General features: G+C 37.5%; 2 protein-coding genes across 3 annotated transcripts in view; one reads left to right on the top strand and one right to left on the bottom strand.

The window, feature by feature from the left end:
• Positions 1–2,450: 2,450 nt before the first annotated feature.
• The window catches only part of SCO1 (synthesis of cytochrome C oxidase 1), a 24,136-nt gene continuing 1,024 nt past the window's right edge, over positions 2,451–25,562 (bottom strand). The window contains exons 2-8 of the mRNA XM_078155699.1: positions 24,475–25,059; positions 22,333–22,423; positions 20,009–20,206; positions 16,321–16,413; positions 9,442–9,557; positions 8,871–8,947; positions 2,451–2,518 (exon numbers count right to left, since the gene is read on the bottom strand). Coding sequence (XP_078011825.1) covers positions 2,503–2,518; positions 8,871–8,947; positions 9,442–9,557; positions 16,321–16,413; positions 20,009–20,206; positions 22,333–22,423; positions 24,475–25,059 — 1,176 coding nt within the window. The 3' untranslated portion in view covers positions 2,451–2,502. The remainder of the gene's footprint in view (positions 2,519–8,870; positions 8,948–9,441; positions 9,558–16,320; positions 16,414–20,008; positions 20,207–22,332; positions 22,424–24,474; positions 25,060–25,562) is intronic.
• ADPRM (ADP-ribose/CDP-alcohol diphosphatase, manganese dependent) overlaps positions 24,894–25,562 on the top strand; it is a 20,168-nt gene continuing 19,499 nt past the window's right edge. For both annotated transcript variants that reach the window (XM_020966007.2, XM_020966015.2), the window contains exon 1: positions 24,894–24,974. In XM_020966007.2, the coding sequence (XP_020821666.1) occupies positions 24,904–24,974 (71 nt within the window). In that variant the 5' untranslated portion in view covers positions 24,894–24,903. The remainder of the gene's footprint in view (positions 24,975–25,562) is intronic.

Here is a 25,562-nt window from a genome sequence, read left to right as displayed (position 1 = left end):
CACTTTTTGTAATAACTAAGAATTAGAAACAAAGTAGGAATATTACTGTGCTGCAAGAAATGATACATGTGATGAATATAGTGAAGCATGGATAGATCTACAAAAGCTGATGCAGAGTAAAGCTAAGCAGTCAAAATATGTATATATATACACACACACACACATTAACTACAACAATGTAAAAGGGAAAATACACACTAAAAAATCAAAAGTAAATGTAACAAAATTGTAAAGAAATGAAGAGACATGAGAGGACACCCCTAACATATACCTTTGTGGAGGTGGGAGTTCCACAGGTATTACACATCGCATGTTTTCAGATTTTTTTCAACATATTGATTAGGTGTGTTGATTTTTTTTCCTCTCCCAAAATACTATTTGTTATAGGGGGACTGCTCTCTGGGAGGGGGGACAAGAATATTTGGAATAACCATGATGATGTAAGAAACAGAAGACATCAGTCGAAATATTAAAAAAAAAAGGCTACCACTGGAACTCAAAAACGGAAGCAAAAGTAATTTTTGGAAAATGTTAAACATATGAACATAATTCATCAAGTATTAAGAACCTATTATCCTGGAGAAAACAGTGAGACTTTTAAAATGAGGAAGGCTGGACTAAACTCCTACAATTGGGAAAACAGTAAAAAATGGAGTGATTGGAGTTTAAAGTGAGGATACAGAATTGGTTTAGGAGTAAACCAGAGGGACAGCTGGAATAATAAGAGGTTTTGCTTAGAGATTTTATGGCTCTAGATTAGGATATATGTTATGAGTGATGGTGGAATCAAAGGTACGACTGCGATGACATGAAGGTGAGCCCAAATGATATGGCTGAGGTAGAGTGAAAATGTAGGACACAGGAACTGTGGTTAATGAACTAGGAGGACAGCGTACTTGAGAAAACATTTATATGCTGGAATCTCCAAGTATGAGGTTAGAGATTAAGGTTGAGGGGTGGAAAAGGGAATAACCATTTATGCAGCATCTACATGTGCCAGGCACCGTGCTTAACACTAAAAAAATTATCTCATTTGGTACTCACAACACTGTAAGAGAGATGCTAATATCCCCACACAAGACTGCCATGTACTAAAACACCTTTAACAAATGCTAGGAAATAACTCAAGGTTGGTAGATAACTGTAACAATGACAAGTACAATAACCAAATTAGAATGAACCTTAAAAGAGTTGTTCAGTTAAGGTTATAGTAATAGAGAAGGGTCTGAAACTGGCAGTGAGGAGCAAGGAAGCTTACTTTTCCTATTGACCCAGTACACTGGGGGGATATGAGAAAAGCTCTACCCTGTACTGGAAAGGATGCTGAAGAATCTTCTGTGTGGAAGATATATTTCCAGAAGTATCAGCAGATACAGAGTAAAATGAAGAGGTCTAGGCTAAAGGGGCTATAGTGGGAGGGGAGGGTATGTCAAGAACTGAGGAGGGGTAGGGATGAGGTGAATGGGCATGAAAGAATCATGACTGTGAGCAATTTTGCCTAGATGCCTGAAACACGAAAAAAAGATGATTAGGAAACGAAATGGGAGTCTGCTAGACTTAGGAAGGGCAGACGGTATCATTTGACTAGGGTTCCCAACATTGAAATTAAGAATTAAACTCTTGGTTCTATTAGAATAAAAAAAACAAGCCCTGAGCTAAACTAAGCAAAAAGAGCTGAACATCTCTATTTTACACTCAGTCCAACTATATACAACACTGTAAATCATTATTTATAATTATAACTCACTTTTATTTCCAATTATTTCCACTAAAGACTTTATTCACAAGACAAAAAACACGTTATCCCCGACTTAAAAAAAAAATCAAAACCTTCTGTCAGCTCCCCCTCCCTAGACTGATTGATGTAGGTTAAGTAAGCAATAACGGTGGCATTTCTGCTTTTAAATAAAAAAACCACCTTTGCCCTATCATGGTCCCAATAATATTACTTTTTTTAAGCAACCACCAGAAATCAGAGAAAAGAGAAATAGTACTATGAAGATTCCTCCTCTTCTCTGGAAATAACTTTCCACAGTTTCGTAGTGTCTGTGAAGCCAGGAGGTCAGCAAGATGAAATACAGGGCACTGAGAGGGCCTCCAATGTCTGTGGACATCTTTGATTTTTATGCTGTCACTAGCTGTTACTTCAATCACTCCCCATACTTCTGACACACAATGAAAAGCACTTCTTGACAGATTTTCTGCTTTAATCATTACAATCAGCAAACTTGTCTTGTATTTCTCCTGTTCTGGAAGGACAAAGGTCCAATGTAGTTAAGGTATAGGGATTCAAAGGAGGTGAAAATCTTATACACCATCTCCTAAGGGAGATAAAGTTCTCTTACTAGTAAGAAAATATCACTGCAACACAAATTACATTACTCTAATGTTTCTTCTTGTAATCCCTCATGTGTGCAGCAATTGAACCAGCTATTTCTGAGTTCTTCTTGTTTTGGCCAAAATAATCTAGAAATTCACCATCTGGGCCAATCAAGTACATTATTATTGTATGATCCACCTGTACAGAAAGAGGAAAATATAAACTGGTGAGACAAGCAACAGCTGTGGACAAAGAGGATAGCATAACTTTTACCAATGATTATTAAAAAGTATTGTTACATTACCAAATCTGACTTTGCAAGGCAAAAGTGCTGTGTAAAATTTGGGCCAAATTATGTTACAGTAATTTCCTAAGGACTGACCAAATATTCTTCTGTGTAACAGAATGTTATTATATCAAATATTTCTTGATATATTAGTCAGAGATTATATTCCCTGATTCCTTTTAATAACCCCCACCTCCAGTCTCCAGTTTTCAAAGAGTAGATACTTCATTCAGTTTTTTTAAAAAAAGCATCTTTTCAAATGAAATTACTGACTTCAAGCAGAGGTTCCATCCTTTCTACCTCTACATGCTCCAGAGTGGGTTGGGCAGGCTTCCTCAATTCTTCCTTCCCAACCTGAATGACTTTACACTGAAAATACCCAGATTCTCTAAAGTCTACTTCAGAGATCATTAGGCATGCTAAAAGAGGCAAATAACCAACCATCCTAGCCAATAAATTTTCTTATCTTGTGCTGTATGTGAAGGAGGGTCTACCTATTCAATGCAACTACTTGGAAATGCTATTTAAGAGCATGTACATGATATGGGGAAAGAGAAAAGAAAGGAGGCAACAGTGATGCAAAAAAAAGGACCTTATAATTTTTTAAAAAAATAAACAGAAGAGAACAGAAAGAATTCAGAAGGAAATATAGAAAACCAGGACAATTTTAAAAGTAATGTGTAGAATTTATTACCTACTTTTAAAGAAAGTAAGCAGTGTGAAATGGAAATTCAACTTCATATAGAATTTTCTTTTTGTCTTCTGTCATGTGCATGGAAATGCTCTCTTTTTTGTTCAAGTTAATAAAATAATTTTTTTTTAAAAAATAGCATGTATGCATACTAATTTATGAACAAAACATTTCATCCAATTCCTGAACTTTAATATATCTTCTTTATAGTGCCTAGGAAATAAAAATGTAAAATGGTGTCAATAAGAATGTTACTTCCTCATGCTAAGTTTAAATAAGCACAGGAATTTTTATTTTCAATTGGAATAAGTATTTGATCAAGACAGTTTATTACCTATATTATTAATACTTAACTATGCATAAACCTAGAAGGAGCCAAGAAGCTAAGAGAAGTAAATCAGCAACCTGGTTAACAAATTTGGACAGCGAATTTATTACTGTTGCCAGGAATTTCAAATGTGGAGACTTAGGGAAGGAGATTATTTTATCTTCTCCTTTATAAACGTCACCCACCAAGTAATCCTATCTGAAGTAAAGCTCCCTGCATACTCCTAAAAAGGCATACAAATGACACCCTTCTGAAGTCATCTTAAATCCATTACCCTCTTTTCCTCTTCTGGTAGAGTTCCTAAAACTGTTCCTAGTTTATTTTTCTCTAATTTAAGGTTGGATTAGCCTGCTAATCTTAGCTAAATGTCCCCAGAAAGTCCTATTTTAAAAGGACACTTCAAATATTGTAGCTATCAATCAAGAACATAATACTCAGTACCAGAGTCCTCAAAATTAATAGTATGTTTGGCTATTATTTGGCAAGAAAGACTGGAATGCATACCTAATACCAAACTGGAGACACACATCTATAAATACAAATATACATTGTACAAGGTTGTTTCTTATATGCACACATATGTATAGAGAAAGAGCCAGAGCGTCAAGTGCCAAAGGTCTATTCACTTACAGCAAGAATTTATGCTGAGGGAATTAAAATAGCTAATGGTTTCTTTTGTCTCAGAATAACTCAGTAGGGGAGCTCAACGCTCACAAGGAATCCCCAGCTACCCCTTGGCATGTATGCTGTAATCAGAATATATATAGTAAGCAGCACAAACTGTTTCTTTCCATTTTTGTCTTTGATCCAACTCTGAGCACAGCGTCTGACAAATAATAGATACTTAGTGTTTGTTGAATCAAACACAAAATTCTCCTAACACTCCCTTCCAATGTTAGATGATGACATTTATCACAAAGAGGCTATGAGCTTAACTGTATTAGGTTGGAAAGATTTCATCTAAAGAGAAACATGAGATTACATTCCAATGCCTGGCAAATTTTATCAGCTTTGATAGAACTAAGGTATTTTATATTATTTACAAAGAAAGCTCAAGGAAAAACAACATTTCTATTATAATTTTCTGGATGAAACATAAGCTTCAAGTATCTTGAAAGCTTTGTATTTGAGACATAATATTTTAAGGTACTGAATAAAACATGGTAAGCAAGATGCTTTAAAATGATCAATAAAATATGGTAAGAATAACGAATATGCCTTAGAGCTAATTAAAGATGAAACACATAAAAAGTTGGGATCTGGGATTTCTTTGGTAAAGGGAATTCTCAAGTGAGGAAACTCTTTCTACCAATGCAGGCTGGTACCTTCTCTGCACAAAACACTGAAAAGGTTAAATGACTTCGTCACTTACATAGTTAGAATATGTAAGAGGTGGGACTTGCTTGGTAATCAAGGCTCTGAGGCTGATCCTCTATCCAATCTCAAAAATTTTGGCTTCTATTTTATAGCAAGCCCTCCACTCTTGCCCTGGATATGTTTCTTAGTTTGGAAAAGTCTGTCTTGAAATAACCTGGATTTTTTATTTCTTAATCAATGATGAGCTATTAAAGGATTAAATAAAACTGCTTTTCTTGTGGTTAATTTTAATTTTTCTCCTTTTCATACTAATATCATTATTTAAAAAACAAATAAAAAACAGTTTCTAAACTTTACATAATGACACCATTTTTTACAAATAAAAAAATTGTCATGTCTCCACATTAATTTATAAAATGATTCTTTAGCTTGTATTTTATTCTAATAAAATGCATTACAATTTAAACTACACAAAGCTTAAATAAACAATAAAAATAATGTATAAAATAATCTAACTTGGTTGTGCTCTATTCACTGCCATACAAGATCACAGAGTCATATCCTGTAAAATGAAAGGGTCCTTTAAGGTCATTTAGTTCATCATGCTTCATTTTAAAATCAAGGAAATGGAGGATTAGAGAGTTCAAGCAACTTGCCCAAGATCACACAGCACATATTAGTTTAGAGTCTACATTTGAGAGAAGTGGTTATCTTTCTATTATATTAATAACCAATTATTAAATTAGGAGTGAGGTTTTTCCTTTCTATTTCCTCATTTGGGGACCAATCCCTGTAGGCCAGTCAGTCTCTGAAGGGCACTGCCAATAGATGAGATTGTTCAAATCCTTCGGGTACATGCTCTGCAAACTTGGGCAGGACCCCACCCAACTAGAAATCTTTACAAACAGAATCTAATCTAGGTGAATTTTTGCCCTCAGTCAATATGCCCATACCATGTTATACTCCTCCATTAGAGCCTAAAGGAAGCCAGCTTATGAAGGAGAAAAACAACCAGAGTGGTCTGGGTAGAGATGGATTTCTTTGTCTAAATTGCTGGAGGCAGTTGAGTCTCATGATAGTCACTTTTCAGTAGGAGAAGCGGAAGGCTTTGAGTTCACCTCCTCATTACTATGTCCACTCCTTCATTAATTGTTCACCAACCAGGGTTGATTTTACATGTCAGGGTACTTCCTTTTCCAAAAGCATTTAAGCATTTAGGGACTGCCATGGTTTTGTCTTTAATTATTGAGAGAAACTACTAACCGCCAATTTATTATCAGCCAGTCTAATTAATAAATTGATTACTAATCCCAGAAACTCTGTCTCTCAGGCTTTCCATTCATCTTAATTTGAACCCAGATCCTCTGAGTTTCGAAAATTCAACTTTTTCTTCCACTGCACCATACCACTTCCCAAAAGGCACAGGGGGAAAAAAAAAGATCTTGGAATCTTTAATTCTATGTACAAGGCAAGCTAGATACCTAGGATCAGGTGTGGGTATCTGATTGTCATAAAGAGGAATCACTGTACTAAGTATCTTTCTCCAGTGGCGGGTCCCAGCTTCTCCCTCTGCAGTAAGGCCATGTACAAATTTATGATGGGAAGAGCATGGAGGTGAGGAAAAGTAAGTGACTCAGCCCTAGTCCAACAACTGTACTTTTCCCTTCTTCCACTCCCTATGAAATGGAACAGATTTGCTGTGTTAATTTTATTTTCATTGACTTTGATCTGAACTTTATATACTTAGGTGGGAATTATATTTTAAAATATCCCATTTTGGAGTTTATTCCCAATTTGGAAAACTACCTTAAAATAATCTTGGCTTTTGTCCCTCAATTTCTCCCCTTGGCTATTGTAGAGATTTGCTGAGCTTACATATACCATACCTTCCCCAAGAGATGTCTATTTAGGTGAAACAAATGAAATATTCAATGGAATAAAGAACTGACTGTTGAGGAGCAGAGAGGAGGATGTAGGTAATATGTGGCTGTAATGATTCCGTGTTACTTCCTGATGAAGGATAGTAACAAATCCTCAATATTCTATCAACTAGAGATATATTAAGAGTTAAAATGCTAGCATTTGCAGAGATTTAAGCCTACCGCACATTACACCTTAGGGCAAATTATTTAAAGATACTTAAGTGATATTAACTCTCCTGGGAGAAGAGGCTCATATCAGCTTAGAACTAGATAATTACGGAAACTGAAGAAAGACCCTTTATGAAATGAAAGGCTTTGGGGGGTACTGGGCTCTAAAGAGATAGAAGGGCTGAGGATTTAAGATTTGACAGTGTAAAAGAAAAATGTTTTTCAATTATGTCAATATGTAGTAGAAAGAAGAGGAAGAGATCTGTAAATGCATCCCTTATTGCCACTTTCTTCTTCCCATTATTAATACAGCAGTCCTATTTTTCTTGTGGGATTCCTCTATTTATTGTTTTGGGACCAATTTTGTTTTTCAAGAGAGGAAGATCCAATGTTAACTACATCTTAACTTAGGAAAAGGGAATTCTCCAAACTATGGTTAAAGAAGAAAGGCAGGGAGAAAATAAGAGAATAAGAAAGGAAAATACAGTGGACTGGAACAGAACAGGAAAAAGAAAACCAGAAAGGAAGGGAAAGAGGGAAAGAGTGATAGACAATCATGAAAGTAAGGAAGAGAAGCTTAGTAAGCTTAGTAAGCTGGTTCAGTGGTAAGCACTTTTTGTTACATATTCTATTTTCCTGAATAACAGAATTTAGAATATCTCTATCACATGTTATAATTCTTCTCTGAAACCGATATTGTTTTTTCTGGAAGGGCAAATAGAGCATTTGCTTTTCTAATTAAACACTAAAGAGTATTTGCAGAAAATGTTTATTTTCCAGTGGAATTATGAAAGTTTTGCATAAAGAGGTTTAAGGTTTAAGCCTTAGAAGTACTTGATTAATCTTCCAAACTACAAGCCTGACAGTTCTTTAACATTCAAAGCTATATGGCTGCTTTACCTTTCTTTCTTTACCAAAGGGGCCTCTTTCCACAACTTTATTTATTTATTTCTTTTTTAAAGAATGATCTCCTTATTTCACCCAGGCTAGAAGTACAGTGGCTACTCATGGGTCTTAACACCACTATTGATTAGCATAGAACTATTTCCAATCTGGGCCAATTTGTCTCTCACCTTTGGCGACCTAGGGCCCTCCTCCCCGTCAATCCTGGGATTTCACCATAAGGGACTTAGTGTAGACATTAGATTAGCTTAGCCTTAGCCCACTGCAGCTCAAAACGCCTGAGCTCCAGATATCCTACTGCTTCACATTCCTCATTAAGAAGGATTACAAGAGGGTTATCACACTGGGCAAGAACTTCTTAAAGATTACAGGAGAAGGCAATCATTGTGGTACAGAGGAAAGTGCAATAGCTTTGGAATCACTGGAATCAAAGTCTACCTTTGTAATTTACTACTACAGGGACCTTAAGTCACTTAACTAGGTCTTCTTTTCCTCATTTGTAAAATGAAGGGCAGATCAGAGGGCCCCTGAGGGCCATCCTAACTCTAAAATGACAGCCCTATAATCTTTCCCTCTATGGATCTCAAGATCTACTACCTTTGCTATACTGGAAAAGTCTATGCCTACTCAGGGTACATACTCTAGCAACAAAAACCTGAGGACCTGAATTATGGTTCCCTCTACTGGTGAATTTACTCAATAACACTAGAATAAACATTTGCTGAAGATGCCAGGTAGTGCAACTCCCTCATTTTACAGATGAGGAAACTGAGGCCCACAGAAAGGGAAAGAAATCACATGGGTAATTAGCATAGGGTATAGAAGCTGAACCACGGTGTTCTGATTCAGATACACTGCTTTTCACATACCATTTTGCCTTTTCCTTGTCTCCCACCATTGAAACTTAACCACTAATTTCCAAACACAATTATTACCCTTGGGGCTTCTGGGAGAGGTGGGGCAGGTAGCTGGAGGAGCTTGAAGGAAGTCTGGTGCTGGACCACTTGGGGGCCTATGAAAAATGGGCAGGCAAGGTTGGGAGTAGATTATTCTGTGCCCCACCAGCAGTGTTAAGGCTAGAGCCCTTCATGTGGATTCAAATTCTTTTCACGGGTGGACCCCAACTTACAAATGAGTTCTACTTCAAAATTATGTCAGCAATCTCAATTCAGAGCATATTTTCCCACAGAAATAATGCTACAAGTGGGGAAACCAATTAATTTAAACAATGAAAACCTAATTTGTCCACAAATGATAACTTCTGCTTCCTTATGACAGAGTACAGCCCAACCTTATGACAGAGTACAGCCCAACCTTGAAGTTTGGTCATTTGTCCCTAATCCATTTTTATCTCAAAACAAAGACACTTCCTTAAGGAAATGTGTGTAGCTAGTGCAATTCTCTTTCTTTTATTTCTTTTTTTTCTCATCCCTGAATCCAATGGTATTCTCCAGAGGTTATTATGGGAATATAAGAAATTAGGTCTGGAACTGGGCATTTACTTACTATATAGTCTTCATCTTCATCCTTGGGTCCTGGGCTGTAGTAAACTCTGTATGCTCTGGCAACTTGATCAATCTCTTTTGGACCACCTGTCAAGCCAACTAGCTTGGGAGAAAATTCTGAAAAGGAAACCAACAAATGAGAATGGTGTTGATGTAGTACATGCAAAACAGCCTTCTCTATCTGAGAAGTCAGCATTAATTTTCAGTGTTAAATGAAACATGTTGGCTTGGATGCACCCCATGATTTTGCTTGACCCTAATCATTTCTAAGGTGCTAAGAATTTCATCTGGCAAGGTCATGAGAATTCGTCTAATACAGATCAAACTCTTTAATGGTAACCACCACTACAAAGCCAGAATGTATTTATTTTAAAAACTTACAGAATGTTATAGAATGTTAAACTGGAAGGGACATCAGAAACTATCTAATCCAATCCCTTCATTTTACCAGTGAGCAAACTGAGGTCCATCCAGATTATGTAACTTGCTCAAGGGTTGAGGGTAGAAGCAGGAGGCAAATCTAGATCTCTTTTTATAATTTCTTTTCATTTAAATCATTTTTGGGGGTTAATAAAAATTTTTAAATAAATACCCAAGTAAAAGCTTCATTTAGTAGATACAGCTCAAAAAATGATCAAAGAATAGGGATACTTTATAAGCATATGGTGACAATAATATAATTGTGCAACCTTTTAAAGAAAATGTCCTAAATAGTTCATAGCAAGTTATACACTTTCTTCAGGTAATTTTCTTGTTAATATATTTAATGTTTAGTACCAGTGTCAATCTCTAACTACTGATAAAGAAGAACTGATTACGGCTGGGCCATCTTTCTACAACATCAACTATAATAAATTTCTTGGCTAAGACTAATCCATTCAAGAACCCATCTTGATGAAGTCAAATCAGTGAAATGGTAGAAGACATTTCATGTAGGTTCATCAGACATTAAGACTTTTCCCATCAAAAGTGCTTTCCACAAGTGCAGAAAATGTATTTTCTTCTTTTAGACTAATTCATTTTAAATTGAATAGCTGTTCAGGAATCAAAAAAGTAGAGCAGCTTGGTTTTTTTTTTTCATTCTACTTAGGAAGAGGGCAATAAAGCCCATTAGTTACATATCTATATTTTTTAGTTTCTTACTAATTGCTGAAATAAGATTAATTTTTGCTATTAAAGAAATCCTTAATTTCAAATAATTGAGGAATTTAATATTCAAAAATATACATGTAAAATATGTTAAAACTATATTTATTTGTTGAATAAAGATAGTTACAATATGTAAGGGGTAAAACAATTAAAATATCTTATTTTTGGTGATGGTTGTAGCTGTCCTAAACAATGTATGATAAAACACCGAAGCCATGATTTGGATTGAATTGAAGATGACTCAGCTCCCAAAGCCCTCATGAAGCTTTGCTTCAATTTGCTTTCAAAAATAAAATACCCATATCATCATTTTGTTCTGTAATGTAACTGTAAAGGTTATTAGAAAAAAAATTAAATCAATCGGTCAGTCAGCATTTATTAAGTTTTCCTGACACTGTGCTAAGCGCCAAAATACAAAAACCCCCAAGACAATACATATCCTCAGGAAGCTTACATCTCAATGGGGGAAACAACATATATAAATCAGAACATACAAGATAAGTACAGAGGGAGACAACATGCAAAAAAATATTATAAGATATATACAACATAAATAGAGGGAACAGCATCACCAACAGGAAGGATTAGAAAAGGCCTTCTGGAGGATCTGACAATTGAGCTGAGTTCAGCGCAAAGATTCTAAGAGTCAGAGGTTGAAATGAAGAGTATTGCAGACATGGGGAGTAGCCAGTGCAAAAATGTCGTGTATGAGATAAAGTAAAAGCAGCAGTATGGCAGGATCAGAGTGTGTAGAAGGATAGAAGAAGCTAAGAAAACTGAAAAGGCAAGAGGGAGGCAGGTTGTAAAGAGTTTTCAATGTCAAATAAAGGACTTTATACTTAATCCTGGAGGTAACAGGGAGACACTGGAGTTTACTGATGTGGGAAGGGTTTGGGAAGAGAGCAGTAACATGCTCACCTACTTGAGAAAAACCATTCAGAGCTTAACACTTGCCCTCTCCATGGGGGATTTCTAAACTGGGCTGTTCTCAGATTCTTTTTCTCTTCCCCAAGCCATCACTACCTATACCAGAAGACCGAATGCATTCTTTAGGTAAATTTTTTTTAATATGCAAGAAACCACACACACAAACATCATATACACACTCTTCAAAATATGGGCAGAGTTGCAGAGAAAAGATAAAGGGTGACAACAAACAGAATGGTTGATAATGGTTCTTTTCTTCTGAGTTAATTTACCTTAGATTTGTAGGGAGGTCAGATGAACAGTTCATCTTTGGGCCGAGGCCTAATTTCAGTCCTTCATGTAGAGCAGGAGATGACAGAAAATGAAGTAAGGTTCACTAGCTAACAGAACTAAGCTTTAGTTTACCGAGGACTAATGCAGGTTCTCTTTATTACAATCATAGTTCTAGGCCCAGTCACCATTCTTTATGTGGTGTCTAGATCCTAGAACAGTCCCCTTTTTCATCGTCTCATATTCTTACTCAGTACTACAGACTATTGTACCTTGTCAAGGTACCCAGGGACCAGGGGAATTATCATTCTTTGAGATGATCAGGACTGATCTCACTACAACTGTGCCAGACAGGTTTTCTTATGGGAGTCTTGAAACCTGAGGAATCTCTCAAGAACTTGTCTTACTTGGACATGGGAGATTGTGGGAGCTATTCTATTACTTCCATTACGTATGCCTGCTTACAAGGAATGTAGGTTTGGCTCACGGAGGCAAATGGCATCTAGTGATCAAAGGATAACTGAAGATCAAAAGATAAGGCAGGTTCAAGGACCAAGCCACATCGAGCTCAGGGTCCTGACTAGGGCAAAGAAGTGAAGGAGGCAGGGTTGGGGATTCAGCCCCAAATGTTCTAGTTAAGCTTCATTATCAGTTGGTTTAGAGAGTCTACTGTGTTGTGCTAGTTGTCCTGGGTATTTGAGTGATGCCAAATGTAGGAAAACGAGGATTTATTCCTAAATAAATAACTTAAAATGTATAAAGTATCTGTTACAAAAACAAAACTTAAATCTACTTTTAAGTAGGAAAGTTATTATGACAATATTTAGAATCTGGAAGTGATCTTAGGGATTATCTAACCCCCTCTCATTTTATAGATGAAGAAACTGAGGCACAAAATGGTTAACTATCTTGATCATCATTGTCAAGATATTTAAGTGATTTATTTGATTTATCCAAGGTCCTACAGCTAATCTGTGTTAAGACAAGACTGGCCTAGTACAATAAAAACATTCAGTGCAATGCAACAGCATGCTTATGGACACATGGATCAAAATGCTTTATTTGAAATGAAGCGCTAGTCTCTATCAATAATAGTAAGTGAAGAGTCTCAGTGGAGTCAGGGATGAAAGAACTTCTAAGAAACATCTATTTTTTGTTAAGATGAATTACTAATTTTAATGTGGCAGTTAGGTGGCTGAGATGAGTCCTTGGTCATTCAGTCTAAGGACTATTTGGTAAGGAAAAGGAAAATATTGCTTGGGGATGAACTATGTCTTGATTTTTTTATTTCTAAGGTTCCTTTCAATTCTAAATTAATTTATTCTATTAGCTAAAATAGCTTTTTTGTAAGTTAGCCTTGCAACCTAACCAAGGGAAAAATAGTTCTGATTCTAGGCAACCAACATAATACTGCAATGGAACTCATTTGTCTTCCTAATTCCAATTCTTCCAAGACATTAGTAGCCTTAACCCAATACTGAAGGTGCAGTACAAAACAATCCAGTTTTACATTATTCAATCAAGATCAAATAAGATAGCAACTGCAACATAAGGGCTTTTCAAATTATAAAGTGACAATGCTATTATTATAAAATAATACTACTATTGTTACATTACCTCAACTAGGCCCTGATTGTTGCTAGGTAATCCTACTATAACCTTATCAATTCACAATCCTACTCTCCACAATAGCTCTTACAAACCTTTTCATTCTTTCTCAAACCTCTCATGGTTCCCCTCCTCCCCCTACTCTCTCAGCTGGGAATCTTGCCTCATATTTTCAGAAAAAATTGAGGCCATTTGCCATGAACTTCCTCTTATCCTCTGATCCTAATCTCCTATCACTCAGCTGCCTTCTGCTATTTTCTCTTCCTTCACTCCTCTCATATGATGAAGAAGTCTTATTCCTTACCAAGGCTTAATCCCTCTTCTTGTTCAAAGGAGCCCATTCCAACCTGTCTCTTCCAACAGATTATTGCCCCTTCTGTTATCCCCACTCTTTCATTTATTTTCAGTTTCTCCCTCTCTACTTGTTCATTTCCTACTGACTACAAACACGTCCATGTCTCCCTTATCCTGAAAAATCCCTCACTTGATCCTTCTATCCCTGCTAATTATTATCCCATATCACTTCTGCCCTTTGTAGCTAAACTCCTCCAAAAGGCCATCTACAATAAATGCCTCCACTTTCTTTCTTCTCACTCTTTTTTTAATCCCATACTATCTGGCTTCTGACCTTATTATTCCACCAAAACTTCTTTCCAAAGTTACTAATGATCTTTTAGTTTCCAAACTCAGTGGCCTTTTCTCAATCAGCATTCTCTTGACCTCTCTGCAGTCTTTGACACTGTTGATCAATCTCTCCTCCTTCTTACTGCTGTCTCTCTAGGTTTTCAGGACATCACTCTCTCCTACCTATCTGACCACTCCCTTGCTGGATCCTCCTCTAGATCATGCCTTCTAATCATAGGTGTCCCTAATGTTTTTCTCCTGGATTCTCTTCTCTTCTCTCTCTATACTACTTTACTTGGTGATCGCACGGGATCAGCTCCCATAGATTTAATTACCATCTCTATGCCAATGATTCCCAAATCTACCTATAGTACTCCAAACTCTCCACTGACCTCCAATCTCACATCTCCAACTGCCTTTCAGATATCTCAAACTGGATGTCCAGTAGACATTTTAAACTATGTCCAAAAAGGAATGCTCCCCACCTCCTATCTTCTCTATTACTGTAGAGGGCAATACTATCCTCCCAGTTTCACAGTTTAACAACCTAGAAGTCATCCTGGATTCCTAACAACCTCTTACCTCCCTCCCAACACCCACTCCCACCCAAGCTGCTGCCAAGGCTTGACAATTTCACCTTTGTGACATCTCTTAAATATGCCTCCTCTCCCCCATCATTCTAGTGCAGGCCCTCATCACCTCATACCTGGACTATTACAACAGTTTATTGGTGAGTATGTCTTCCTCACTCCACTTCCCACTGCAATTCAATCTCCCTCTATTCATACACTAAAGTGATTTTCCTAAAGTACAGGTCTGATCATGTCATCCCTACTTAATAACCTCCAGTAGTTTTCCTTTTGCCACCAGGAACAAATACAAAATGCTCTGGCATTCAAAGTCATTCATAACTTAGCTCCCTCTTACCTTTCCACTGTTATTACTTCCTAACATACTCTTTGCTTCAGTGATACTGGCCTCCTGCCTGTTCCACTTACAAGACATTCCATCTCTCAGCTGTAGGCATTTTCTCTGGCTGTCCTTCATGCTTGGAATGCTCTCCCTTATCAATACTGACCCCCTTGGCTTCCTTTAAGCTCCAACTAAAATCCCACACGCTACAGGAAGCTTTCTTCAACCTGTTTTAATTCCAGTGTCTTCCCTCTTATAATTACTTCCTATTTATCCTGTATAAAGCTCATTTTGTATATATTTGTTTGCATGTTGTCTCCCCTGTTAGATTGTTCATTGAGAGCAAGGACTATCTTTTGCCTCTTTTTGTATCTCTTAGTGTATAGCACAGTGTCTGCTACACAGTAGATATTTGATAAATGTTTACTGATTGATTATAATTACTCTGTAGCCCTAACCCCATATTTTACTCAGGCCACTCATCTGGTCAAGCCCCATATACCTTTCAGTGATCTCTACCTATCTGATCCACCTATCCCACAGTCTGAGAGTAACAATATTCTTGGAAACAGTGGCTTTAAAAAAATCCAATGCTATGAGATGGGGAAAAGGTTGTAAGGGGGTATAGTGGGAAAAGCAGTGGACTTGGAATGAAGTCTGGTTGAAATCACAACCTGTGTAAAACCTTGGTCTTCTCATCTGCAAAATAAAGAGACTAAACAGAATGGCCAGTTTTCAAAATCTTATGACCATAATGCTATTACCACAAAGACCACTCCCCTATGTATGCTGTATTACTTTATCAGAATGTAAATTTTTTTCAGGGTAGGGACTGTCTTGCTTGTTTGTATCTGTAACTCTGAAGCTTAGCCTTTCATATAATAAGTTCTTAATAAATGCTTTCCCACAATAATGGCTTTTGCTAGGCTTTTAAATTTTGTATTTCACACACGCACACACACCAGTTAGAAAGTGTACTATTTTCATGACTTTAAAAATGAAAATTAAGGCACAGAACTAGGACAGGAACCCAGTTCTCCTAGTCCAGACCCTTCATGGCTTAATTTAAGCTGTTATACTGCCATGAAAACAAAATTAAAAACAAAATCATTACAGAAAGTGTCATCAGAAAACTCAGTTTCTAGTTCTGCTTCTACCACTTACTAGTTGGGTATGTCTTTAAGTAAGTTACTTAAGCTACCTCAGCCTCATTTTCCTCTTCTGTAAAGGGGGGTAATAAATGCCTTTACTTCTTACTTAGAGTTGCTGCCTCAAATGAAATAATACGTATGAAAGCACTTTGAAAAGACCATAAAAAATAATACAAATGTAACGTATCATTCTAACTACTGATGATAGTTTAGAAAAAAATAAGATTAGCATATCTTACCTTTCACATATCTTGCAACAGCTTCTGTATTGTCTCTCTCTGGATCAATAGTGATGAAAAGTGGTTTTAAATTTGGCAGTGTTGGAATACTATCTGAAAGAAAGTTTTCATTAGTAGACATCAAAATCATTTGCCATCAGGCTAATTTTAATGGACAGACAGGACTTAGGAGCAATTATCATTCTAGCTTGGCTTTTAATCCTTGTCAACTACTTTTTACAAAAAGAAAGAACCTAAGAGCATAGTAAGAAGTAATTCTATTCCAGTTTATTATAAAAATGCTAATACTATTTCTGGTCATATCCCAGAAGGAATGACTCAGAGCTTCAGAAGTAGCATATCAACTTGGAGATTCTGAATTCTACTCCAGTACTTTTTATACTGCATCATATTCCTTTATAAAACATTTATTAAATATACACTACATGGAGGGTCATCTATTACATACAAAAATTTGTAAAGACATGGTTTCTTATTCTTTGATAATAACTCTGAGGTATATTTATGGTAAGTAGCAATTAATAATAGATATTGCTTCAGTGAAAATATAGCGTTTCCCTAAGCTCTTGCACTGGTGTTTGAAAATAGTGAAGATTACATGTGACATCTGTTCATATACATGTACATTTGAAAGGACTGGAGAGTTGGGCCACAGCAATGCAGCCAACTTCTGTGGCTCATTATAGCCAAGTAAAGAAAAAGACCAGAGAATAGAATGAGGGAGGAATTATAGTAAGAAACAGAAAAAAAAAATAAGACTGATCAAAGAGCCAAAAAAACAGAACCTTTTGTACCCATGCCTCTTTTTTTTTTTTTAAAGGCAATTGGGGTTAAGTGACTTGCCCAGGGTCACACAGCTAGTAAGTGTCAAGTGTTTGGTCTGTGGCCAGATTTGAACTCAGGTCCTCCTGACTTCAGGGCCAGTGCTCTATCCGTTGCACCACCTAGCTGCCCCTGCCCCAGCCCATGCCTCTTTTTAAGACTTTCTGTGCTAATATTAATTACAATTTCTTCCTCTAACAATTAATTATTAGATGTGTCCAACCATGTTTACTTTTCAAAAGCTTATTATACTGCTTCTCTTTGAACACTATTGTTTCATTCATCCTTTAATTACTTTTGATTACTTGATACTTGTGATTTCACTAGAGAGTATGGTGAGGAAATGCCTTAAAACCAATACAGATTAGCAAAATTGCTATTACTTAGTCTAAAGGCCCTTTATCTATGACACCTCTCTATAGTGTTTTCCTCGAGTCCTATTCCCTATAAATGTAGGTTGAATATATATCTTTTCTGCATTATTAAGCACTTTAAATTTTCGAAAATGGGAATTTATTCCTTTAGTATTTTCAAAGGCAAGTTTTTATTGTCTGAAGACATTTGGTTCACAAATTGTCACAGGCTATTATAAGTGATGGAATATTACTTCATAAATCAGTCTGTTCAACATCTAACAGTGTAAGCCTACTGTACTTAAAGGGTTTTCAGTAATTTATAATTTTTTGATACAAATACCAACTATATCAAGGATTTCTACTTAGGTTTTCAAGACGACAAACTTCAAATTTAAAAGTTCAATTTGGTTTCAGTTAGCCTAAAAACAAACTCAGATGAAGAAAACACCTTAGCCTAAAAGAACCATTCCCAGAATAGAATAAAATTAGTGCTGGGACATTTTTATATCCAGTATTTACTATAAGCAGCCCAGATTTAAGATAAATATTTAATATCTTGCTAACTTTTTTTTTTTACTAGTTAGAAAGGTTTGCAAGAGTAATATTGTTTTGTGATACTGAATGGCTGTGAGTTATGGAAAACCATAGTCTCTGAAGGCTTAAATTTGACGGTTATCTAAACAGCAATGCAGAGGCACATTGCTGGTATGAGTGGACTGCAACATATTATCAAACAAGAACTGGAGAGGAAAGCAAAATAAAGGATGTCATTATGGACAACTACTGTAAAAGGTACACCAGTCACATTGCAAGACTGAGCGAAAATAATTGGTAGTCCATGTACTTTGGTATTCACGCAATGAAGAAAACTAGAGAAATAACCCCAGTGTGCTGGGGGTTAGGGCAGGGCACCTAAGGAGAGAGTATCAACTTCTGTGAGACCACAGCCTAATCACAGGATTGAAATGAGAAAAAATTTAGTAATAAATTCTTTGGCCAAAACAACCCATAAATCAAAGAAAATACAAAACGACTCTCAGTTCCACATATCTCCTTTCTTCTAGAGCAGTGACAGTAGCAAAGCATCAAAAAAAAACCCCCACAAAAAAACAAACAAACAGGGGGGGACCAGAGGGTCTTTGCAACAGACTGTGCAGACTGTCTACAGAAATGAACTAAGTTGTATCTAGTCTTAAGTATGAGATTCTTGTCTAGTGAACAATGTGTGGACATATTACTGGGGGAAGAAAATCATATAAATCTTGGCATTCTTGCTAAAAAACCCCACTAGAATATATAAAAAAAAGTTACAACTGAATAGAATGATGATCTACAGTTTCTCTATGGAGAGGTAAATGAAGATAGAATTGGTTTTAAGATGTACTCAAAGACAACACAGAAACATCATTTTATGGGAATTTTGTTTATTTTGTATTGCACTGTTGTATGGCTTATGTGCTAATATCTATCGGAGAGGATGGAGACATAGAAAGATAAATTTTATAAAGAATTTGTTAAGACCTTCCAAATTAAATAAATTCTTCGTGGCATCAATGTAAAGATGGAATGGTGATAAAAACTTGGAAAATATGGTTCTGGAGTAAGAAAGAAGAGAGGTCAAAGCCCTGTAAAAAGTATGGAAGTTTCATGCCTATACTTCATGAATATCTTCTTTGAGAAATTGCTAGGCACTGGAGATGATGAAATGATATTTGGAATTGGTTTTATTTTTAAAAGAAGAAAATGATTTTTTACTAATATGAAAGTTAATTCTGAAATAGCTATCTTAGTCAAACCATTGACCTTTTGGAGCAAAGCTCAAATTCAATACCAAACTAGAAGAACCAAAAAAGAAACCCTGGCATCCAAGGAAGATAGCACCATCCTGATCTATGTAAACTAGCTGATGACTTTGAAAAATGAGAAAAAGACAAATGACTAGGAATCATCATGGACTATTATTAACTATGTATAAAGGAAGTTTGAAAAATAGGTTTTGCTAACATTTAAGTCAAAATTATAGGATTAACCACTTCCAATAATAACCCCCCAAATCATCTTTTGGTTTAGAGGCAGCTACATAGCTCAGTGGACAAGAGTGCCAGGCCTAGAGTCAGTAAGACCTGAGTTCAAATTCAGCCTCAGACACTTAACTGTGCGGCTCTGGGCAAATCATTTAACCCTGTTTGCCTTGGTTTCCTTATATATAAAATGAATTGGAAAAGGAAATGTCAAACTACTCCAGTATCGTTGCCAAAACCCCAAATGAAGTCATAAACAGTTGGACATGACTAAAATGAATGAACAAGAATAAATCAAATTTTACAAGGCTGAAAATGAACTTCCTTAATAGATTCACCAAAGCAACAGATTAATTTGATGCTTACAATGCTCCTATAGGACTAATTTAAATTCTTAATAAGATATTACAAAGCAGCAGTAAGAAATGTAATATGGGAAAATATAGGCTAGAAAATTATAGGTTTTATTCATATAGAGTGATCTCTTACCAATTTCATCCACTACAGCTATCATTTTTTCCAGTTCCTCCGGACATACATCAGGACAATGGGTGAAACCAAAGTAAATTAGTATCCATTGTCCCAAGTAGTCTTTATCAGTTTTGGGTTCTCCGTTGTGATCCATGAGTGAGAAAGGTCCTCCAAGTAAAGGCTTTCCTAAGGTTCGCTTCCGTTCCTTCTCTAACTCTAAAACAAAATATTAAACAATTAGTTTATTAATAGCTTATCACTTTGTCAACTGAGGAATTTTATTAATGGAAACAGAAATAATATATGATGTAGTTTCTGCCAGTAATAATCATGAAACAAGGTGACAGAATAAAAAAATGAATCCTAAATCATTTAACATAAATTAGGCTTTATAACTTAATTGATTTAAAAACTGGAAAATTGTATCCAATTCAACAAACATTTATGGCACTACTAACTCAAAGACAAAATGATAGATGTGTACAATTTACTGAGGGGAAACAACATGTACATAGATATATAAGTACCAAATATGTAAAAAAAAAAGTAAGTTGAGGGGTCATGCTAATAAGGAAAGTTCACATAGAAGAGATAACACTTGAACTCAGACTTAGAGAGAGCCAGGAGTTCCAAGAGGTAAAGGTGGGGAAGGAGAACATTTCCAGGCAAGAGGGACAGTCTTCCTTCAAAGGCATGGGTGTGGTTTATAGACTATCACTGAAAAAAACAAGTAGGCCAGTTTGGCTGGAGAACTGATTATGTGAAGACAGGAATGTGAAATCATTCTAGAAAGATAGGTTGGAGCTAGATTGTGAAAGACTTTAAATGCCAAACAGAAGTTTATACTTTATTTAGAAGAAAAGGAGGAACCAAACTGAAGATTCCTGAGCAGGCAAATAAGACCTGCACTGTAGGAGTATCAATCTGGCAGCTTTATGGAAGATGGATTAAAATAGGAAACGATTAAAGGCAAGAAGACTAATTAGGATGATACTGCAACATTCCAGATGAGAGGCAATAAAGCCCTGAATTAGAGTAGTAGTTGTGAAATTGGAGAAAGGAATGGATGTAAGAGACACTATGGAGATAGAATTGACAAAGCTTGTCAACCAATGGGATATGAGAGTGAAGAAGTGCAGATGATTTAAGGTAGCAAACCTGAGACCAGAAGGATGGTGGTATCCTTAACAGAAATAGGGAAGTCAGGAATAAGCATCAGTTTAGGGAGAAAATTAGTTCTATTATGGACATGCTAAATTTGAGATGCCTATGGGATATCCAGGTAAAGAGAACTGAGGGCCAGGCATACAAATTTTAGTCATCAGCAAAGAAATTAAACAGGACACCAAGAAAACCAAAGATATTACGAAGAAGGAGAGAAGGCTATCCCCAACAGAGCCCCAGAGTTTACTCAGCACAGTCTAAAATGGAACAATCAGATAGGTAGGAGAATCAGAAGAAAAAAATTATCACAAAAATCCAGGGAGAAGAAAGAATCCAGAAGAGGACAGTAAACAGTAGAAAACACTGCAGAAGTCAAGGATTGAGAAAAGGATGTTGAATTTAGCAATTAAGATACTGTTGGTAATTTGGAAATTTCAGTTTCAGTTGAGCGGTGGAATAAGAAGCTAGCTAGAGGGATAATGAGAAAGTAAACTAATAAGTATAGATGACTTTTCTAGAAGTTTAGTAAGGAAAAGGATGAGTAATATAGGATGATAGCCTTAAGGAATGGTAGGACCAAGTGAAGGCTGGTTACAGACAGGGCAAGTTTTTTCAATGAACAAAGAAGGAGCTAGTAGATAAAGAAAAATAGAAGACTATAAAGAGACTGGGGATGATACAAGGAATCAACTCGCAGAGTGAAAAGGAGGGGATGGGAACAAAAGCATGAATAAAGGAGTTGACCCTGGCAAGAAGGGTGAAGCAAAAGAAGAGGAAATGAAGGATAATTTCAATGTATGTAATAGGTAAGAAGAAGCTCACAATGAGTGGCTTTGATTTTCATGTTGAATTATCATGGCAAAGTATCCTGTCTGAGGAGAGGGCAGGGACTGGTATAGATGGCATAAAGGGAAAAGAGGTTTGGCACAGACTGTAAGGAGTGTAAGTAACCAAGGGCTTGAACTAACATTCTCATTTCCGGATTAATAAACTAACAAAGTTATAATAGCCTGGAATGAGTCCCCAAACAGACTTAGGCAACATCTCAAAATGCTACAAGGTACTAAAACAAATATAAAGAATGGAAATATAAATCTCTGAGGAACAAGTTCTAAACATCCCTGCTAGCACAGTTATAAAATGCTCTGTTCAAAGGCCATCAGGGGATATGTACATACTCTCTGCCTTTTCTTTCTTGAAGTACTTCATTCCAGCCAATAAAGCTCCACCAACAGCAAATGTGAATGCCAAGGACTTCCAGGAAACAGGCTACTAGGACAGAAATTTCAACAGTAAAAATAATAGTAGGATGCAATTATGTAATCCTACTGATTTTACCATAATAAAACTAGAGTGAGTACAAGTGGAATAAAATCTATATTGATACAATTATACATAAGTCCCAATAACCAACCCAGCTAACTTAATCATACACAAGTCTCCATTTACACTTGATGAAATGGAAAGGAATACTCATACAGAATCACATACTGTACCCTGATAAAAGCAAAAATAAACTTGAACATGTTAATCACAGAACCTTAAGGAGTAGTAAAAATGATACAAGACAGCTCCACTTCTAAGTGCTACTACTTCTTATTTCGAGTGATTGCCAATTTGTGGCATACTTATTTCTCTTTCAAGAAATAGGCCTTGCCTGTGTGTATTTGCTAAGGTTATCTGAGGTTTTAAAATAAAATCCTTAAGATTAGAAGTAGTATAAATTGTAGGAAAAACTATGAGTCTTGAGTTCTTCCTAGATAAAGACTATGGTTTCTTCCTAGGAACATGAAACATTGTTTTGGCCTAAAAGATATTTAATTCTCCTATAAAAGATAGTGGCTTTATGAAAATGCTATATATGGAAAGAGAACCAGATATGAGGTCAGAAGACACAGGTTTGAACCAAGTTTGTGCAAAGGTATTACCATCTAATTTGTTTGGGTATGATTTCAGCTATCTTACAGTTCAGAAGATGTTAGAATTGGAAAGGACCTTAGCAATCATCAAGTCAAAGCCTCTCATTTTTAAGAAAAAGCAAATAAAGGCAGAGAGCAGCTCATTTAAGTGGCCTGCCCAAGGTCAACCAGCTTTTCAAATCCTATGCAGAAGTTTCTTAACTTCTGGGTCTTTTCCCTACTCTATAAAATGGTGACAGCACTACCTATCATAGGTAACCATATAATATACTCTGCAAATACAAGGGATTATATGAATTCGAGGTGTATGGTTCAAAAAACAAAACCCTATTATTAGTCTAAGATTAGAGATAGCATGGACTAGTAAATAGAAAGTCAATCTTGGAGTTAGAAAGAGCTGGGTTCAAGTCCTAACTTTGACACATAGGCGGGGTGACACTAAGCAAGCCACTTAACCTCCCAGAACAGCTGCTGATCTGCACTGATGGAAGGAATGTCCTACAACAGTGAAATCACAGGCCTTAACCAACAGGAAAAAAAAAGTCTAAAGTGCATGTTACTCTATGGGATTATAAAGAAGAAACTTTGTAAACCTTAAGGTACTATAAACAAGTAACATATTATTAAGTCAGTCAAAAAACATTCCTAAGAGCTGGGGATGCAAAGAAAGGCAAAGGACAGTCACTGTTCTTTCAGGAGCTCACAGTCGAACAGGCGAGCCAATTATGTACAAACAAGACACACAAGATAAATTGGAAATAATCAACAGAGAGAGGGCACTAGCATTAAGTGGAGGTCGGGGGTGGTCAGGAAAAGGTTGCTGAAGGTGGGATTTTAGCTTGGGCTTGAAGAAAGCAAGGAAAGGCAGACGCGAAGATGAGGAGCAAGAGAATTCCAGGCATGGGCGGTGGCGGGGCAGCCAATGAAAATCCTCAGTCAGAAAATGGAGCGTCTGGTTCGAGGTCCAGCCAGGAGCCCAATGTCACTGGACTGAAGGGAGGGTCTTTGAACACCAAACTTAGAATTTTAATTTTTTTTTGCTCCTGGAGGTGATTATTAGTAATGATAGTAATGACAAATGACAAGCTGAACTGCCTTCTCTCTGGGATTCATGACTTCGGTGGGGGTAAAAGTTGATGCAGGCAGCTAGGTGGCTCCAAGCCTGGAGTCAGAAAGACTCATCTTCCATTTAAATCTGACCTCAGACACTACCTGTGTGAGCCTGGGTAAATCACTTAACCCAGTTTCATCTGTAAAATGAGCAGGTAAAGGAAATGGCAAACTACAGTACAGGTTCCGGACAGGCGTGGCTTAGAGAAATGGGGGGGGGGAAGAGAACGAGGAAGCTGGGCAGATCCCTCGGGACACCTGAGACTGGGCCCTGGACGCAGGCTTACTTACCCCCGATGCGCGGGAGCCACTCTGGCCCCTGGTTCCTCGCGGCAGCGGCCCCGCAGTGGAGAAGGGCCGGCTCCCGCAGAGTCCATTCGCAACACCCGCTGACTGCCAAAGAGACAGAGGCCGCAGCGCCAGCTTCTCCCTGGCCCGGCCCGGCCCCGGGGGCGACCTTCTTCCTGCACCAACGAGCCCCGGGAGGTCTCTCTCGCTCCCCAGAGCCGGCCTTCGGCACCACAGTTCTAGCAACGAAGGCCGCCCAGGGAGTCCCCGAGGGGCCACAAGGCCCCTGCAGGGGGACCACAGCGCCAACAGGGAGCTCGTCATTGGCTGATGGGAGAGCACACCCGCGGCGAGCACCCCCGGAAGCTTTAACTTCCGGCTGAAAGAAAAAGGCATTGAGGGGTCACTCTCGCCTGCTCGGTGCCGCACTCGATGATTCCGCCGGAAATGAGACTCGCCTTCCGGGTCATTTGGGGATGCGCAGGTCTCGGAGGCAGGAAGCGGTAAGTTAAAGCGTGTAGGCGTGCTTGGGCAGGAGGTGGTTCTTTCCTTAGTGTCTGTGGCTTCTGCTTCCCCTTCCCAATCTCCCTGTGAATCAGGCGAATCGCTGAAAGGTGCAAGGATAGGTGGAAAGAGGGAGAAAGAGGAGGCTGAGGCGGCTCCTTGGGAACCGCCGGAACGCCGGATGGAGCGAGAAAGGTCGGGAGATGTGTCAGGGGAGACAGGACCCCGTCAGCCCTTCTGGCCCGCGGTTGAGGTGGTTTTGGAGGCCAGACCCTTCTCGAGAGCCGCGCCAATGGATCTTTGCGACCCCAGTCGTGTATAGACATTGTGCTATCCTCTGGGACTGCTTATCCACTAGGACGTTCAGCTGTCAGTGCAGATAAGTGGTAGAAAGAACACCTGATTTGGAATTAGAAAAGTTGATTTCAGGTCTCTTAAGTCCTTTTGGGCTTCCGTCTTCCTTATCTGTAAAATGAAGGAATTGGATGATTTGTAAGGTTGTCTCCAGTTATGATTGTTTTGCCCTTCTCTGAACGTCATTTGGCTCTGTAAAATTAGGGAATTAGACTAAGATGATTTATTTTTTC

The sequence above is a fragment of the Phascolarctos cinereus genome, unplaced genomic scaffold (genome assembly GCF_003287225.1).
Source record: "Phascolarctos cinereus isolate Bilbo 61053 unplaced genomic scaffold, phaCin_HiC Scaffold_5;HRSCAF=322, whole genome shotgun sequence".
NCBI classification, from domain to species: Eukaryota; Metazoa; Chordata; class Mammalia; order Diprotodontia; family Phascolarctidae; genus Phascolarctos; species Phascolarctos cinereus.
This window is presented reverse-complemented; position numbering and strand designations above follow the sequence as displayed.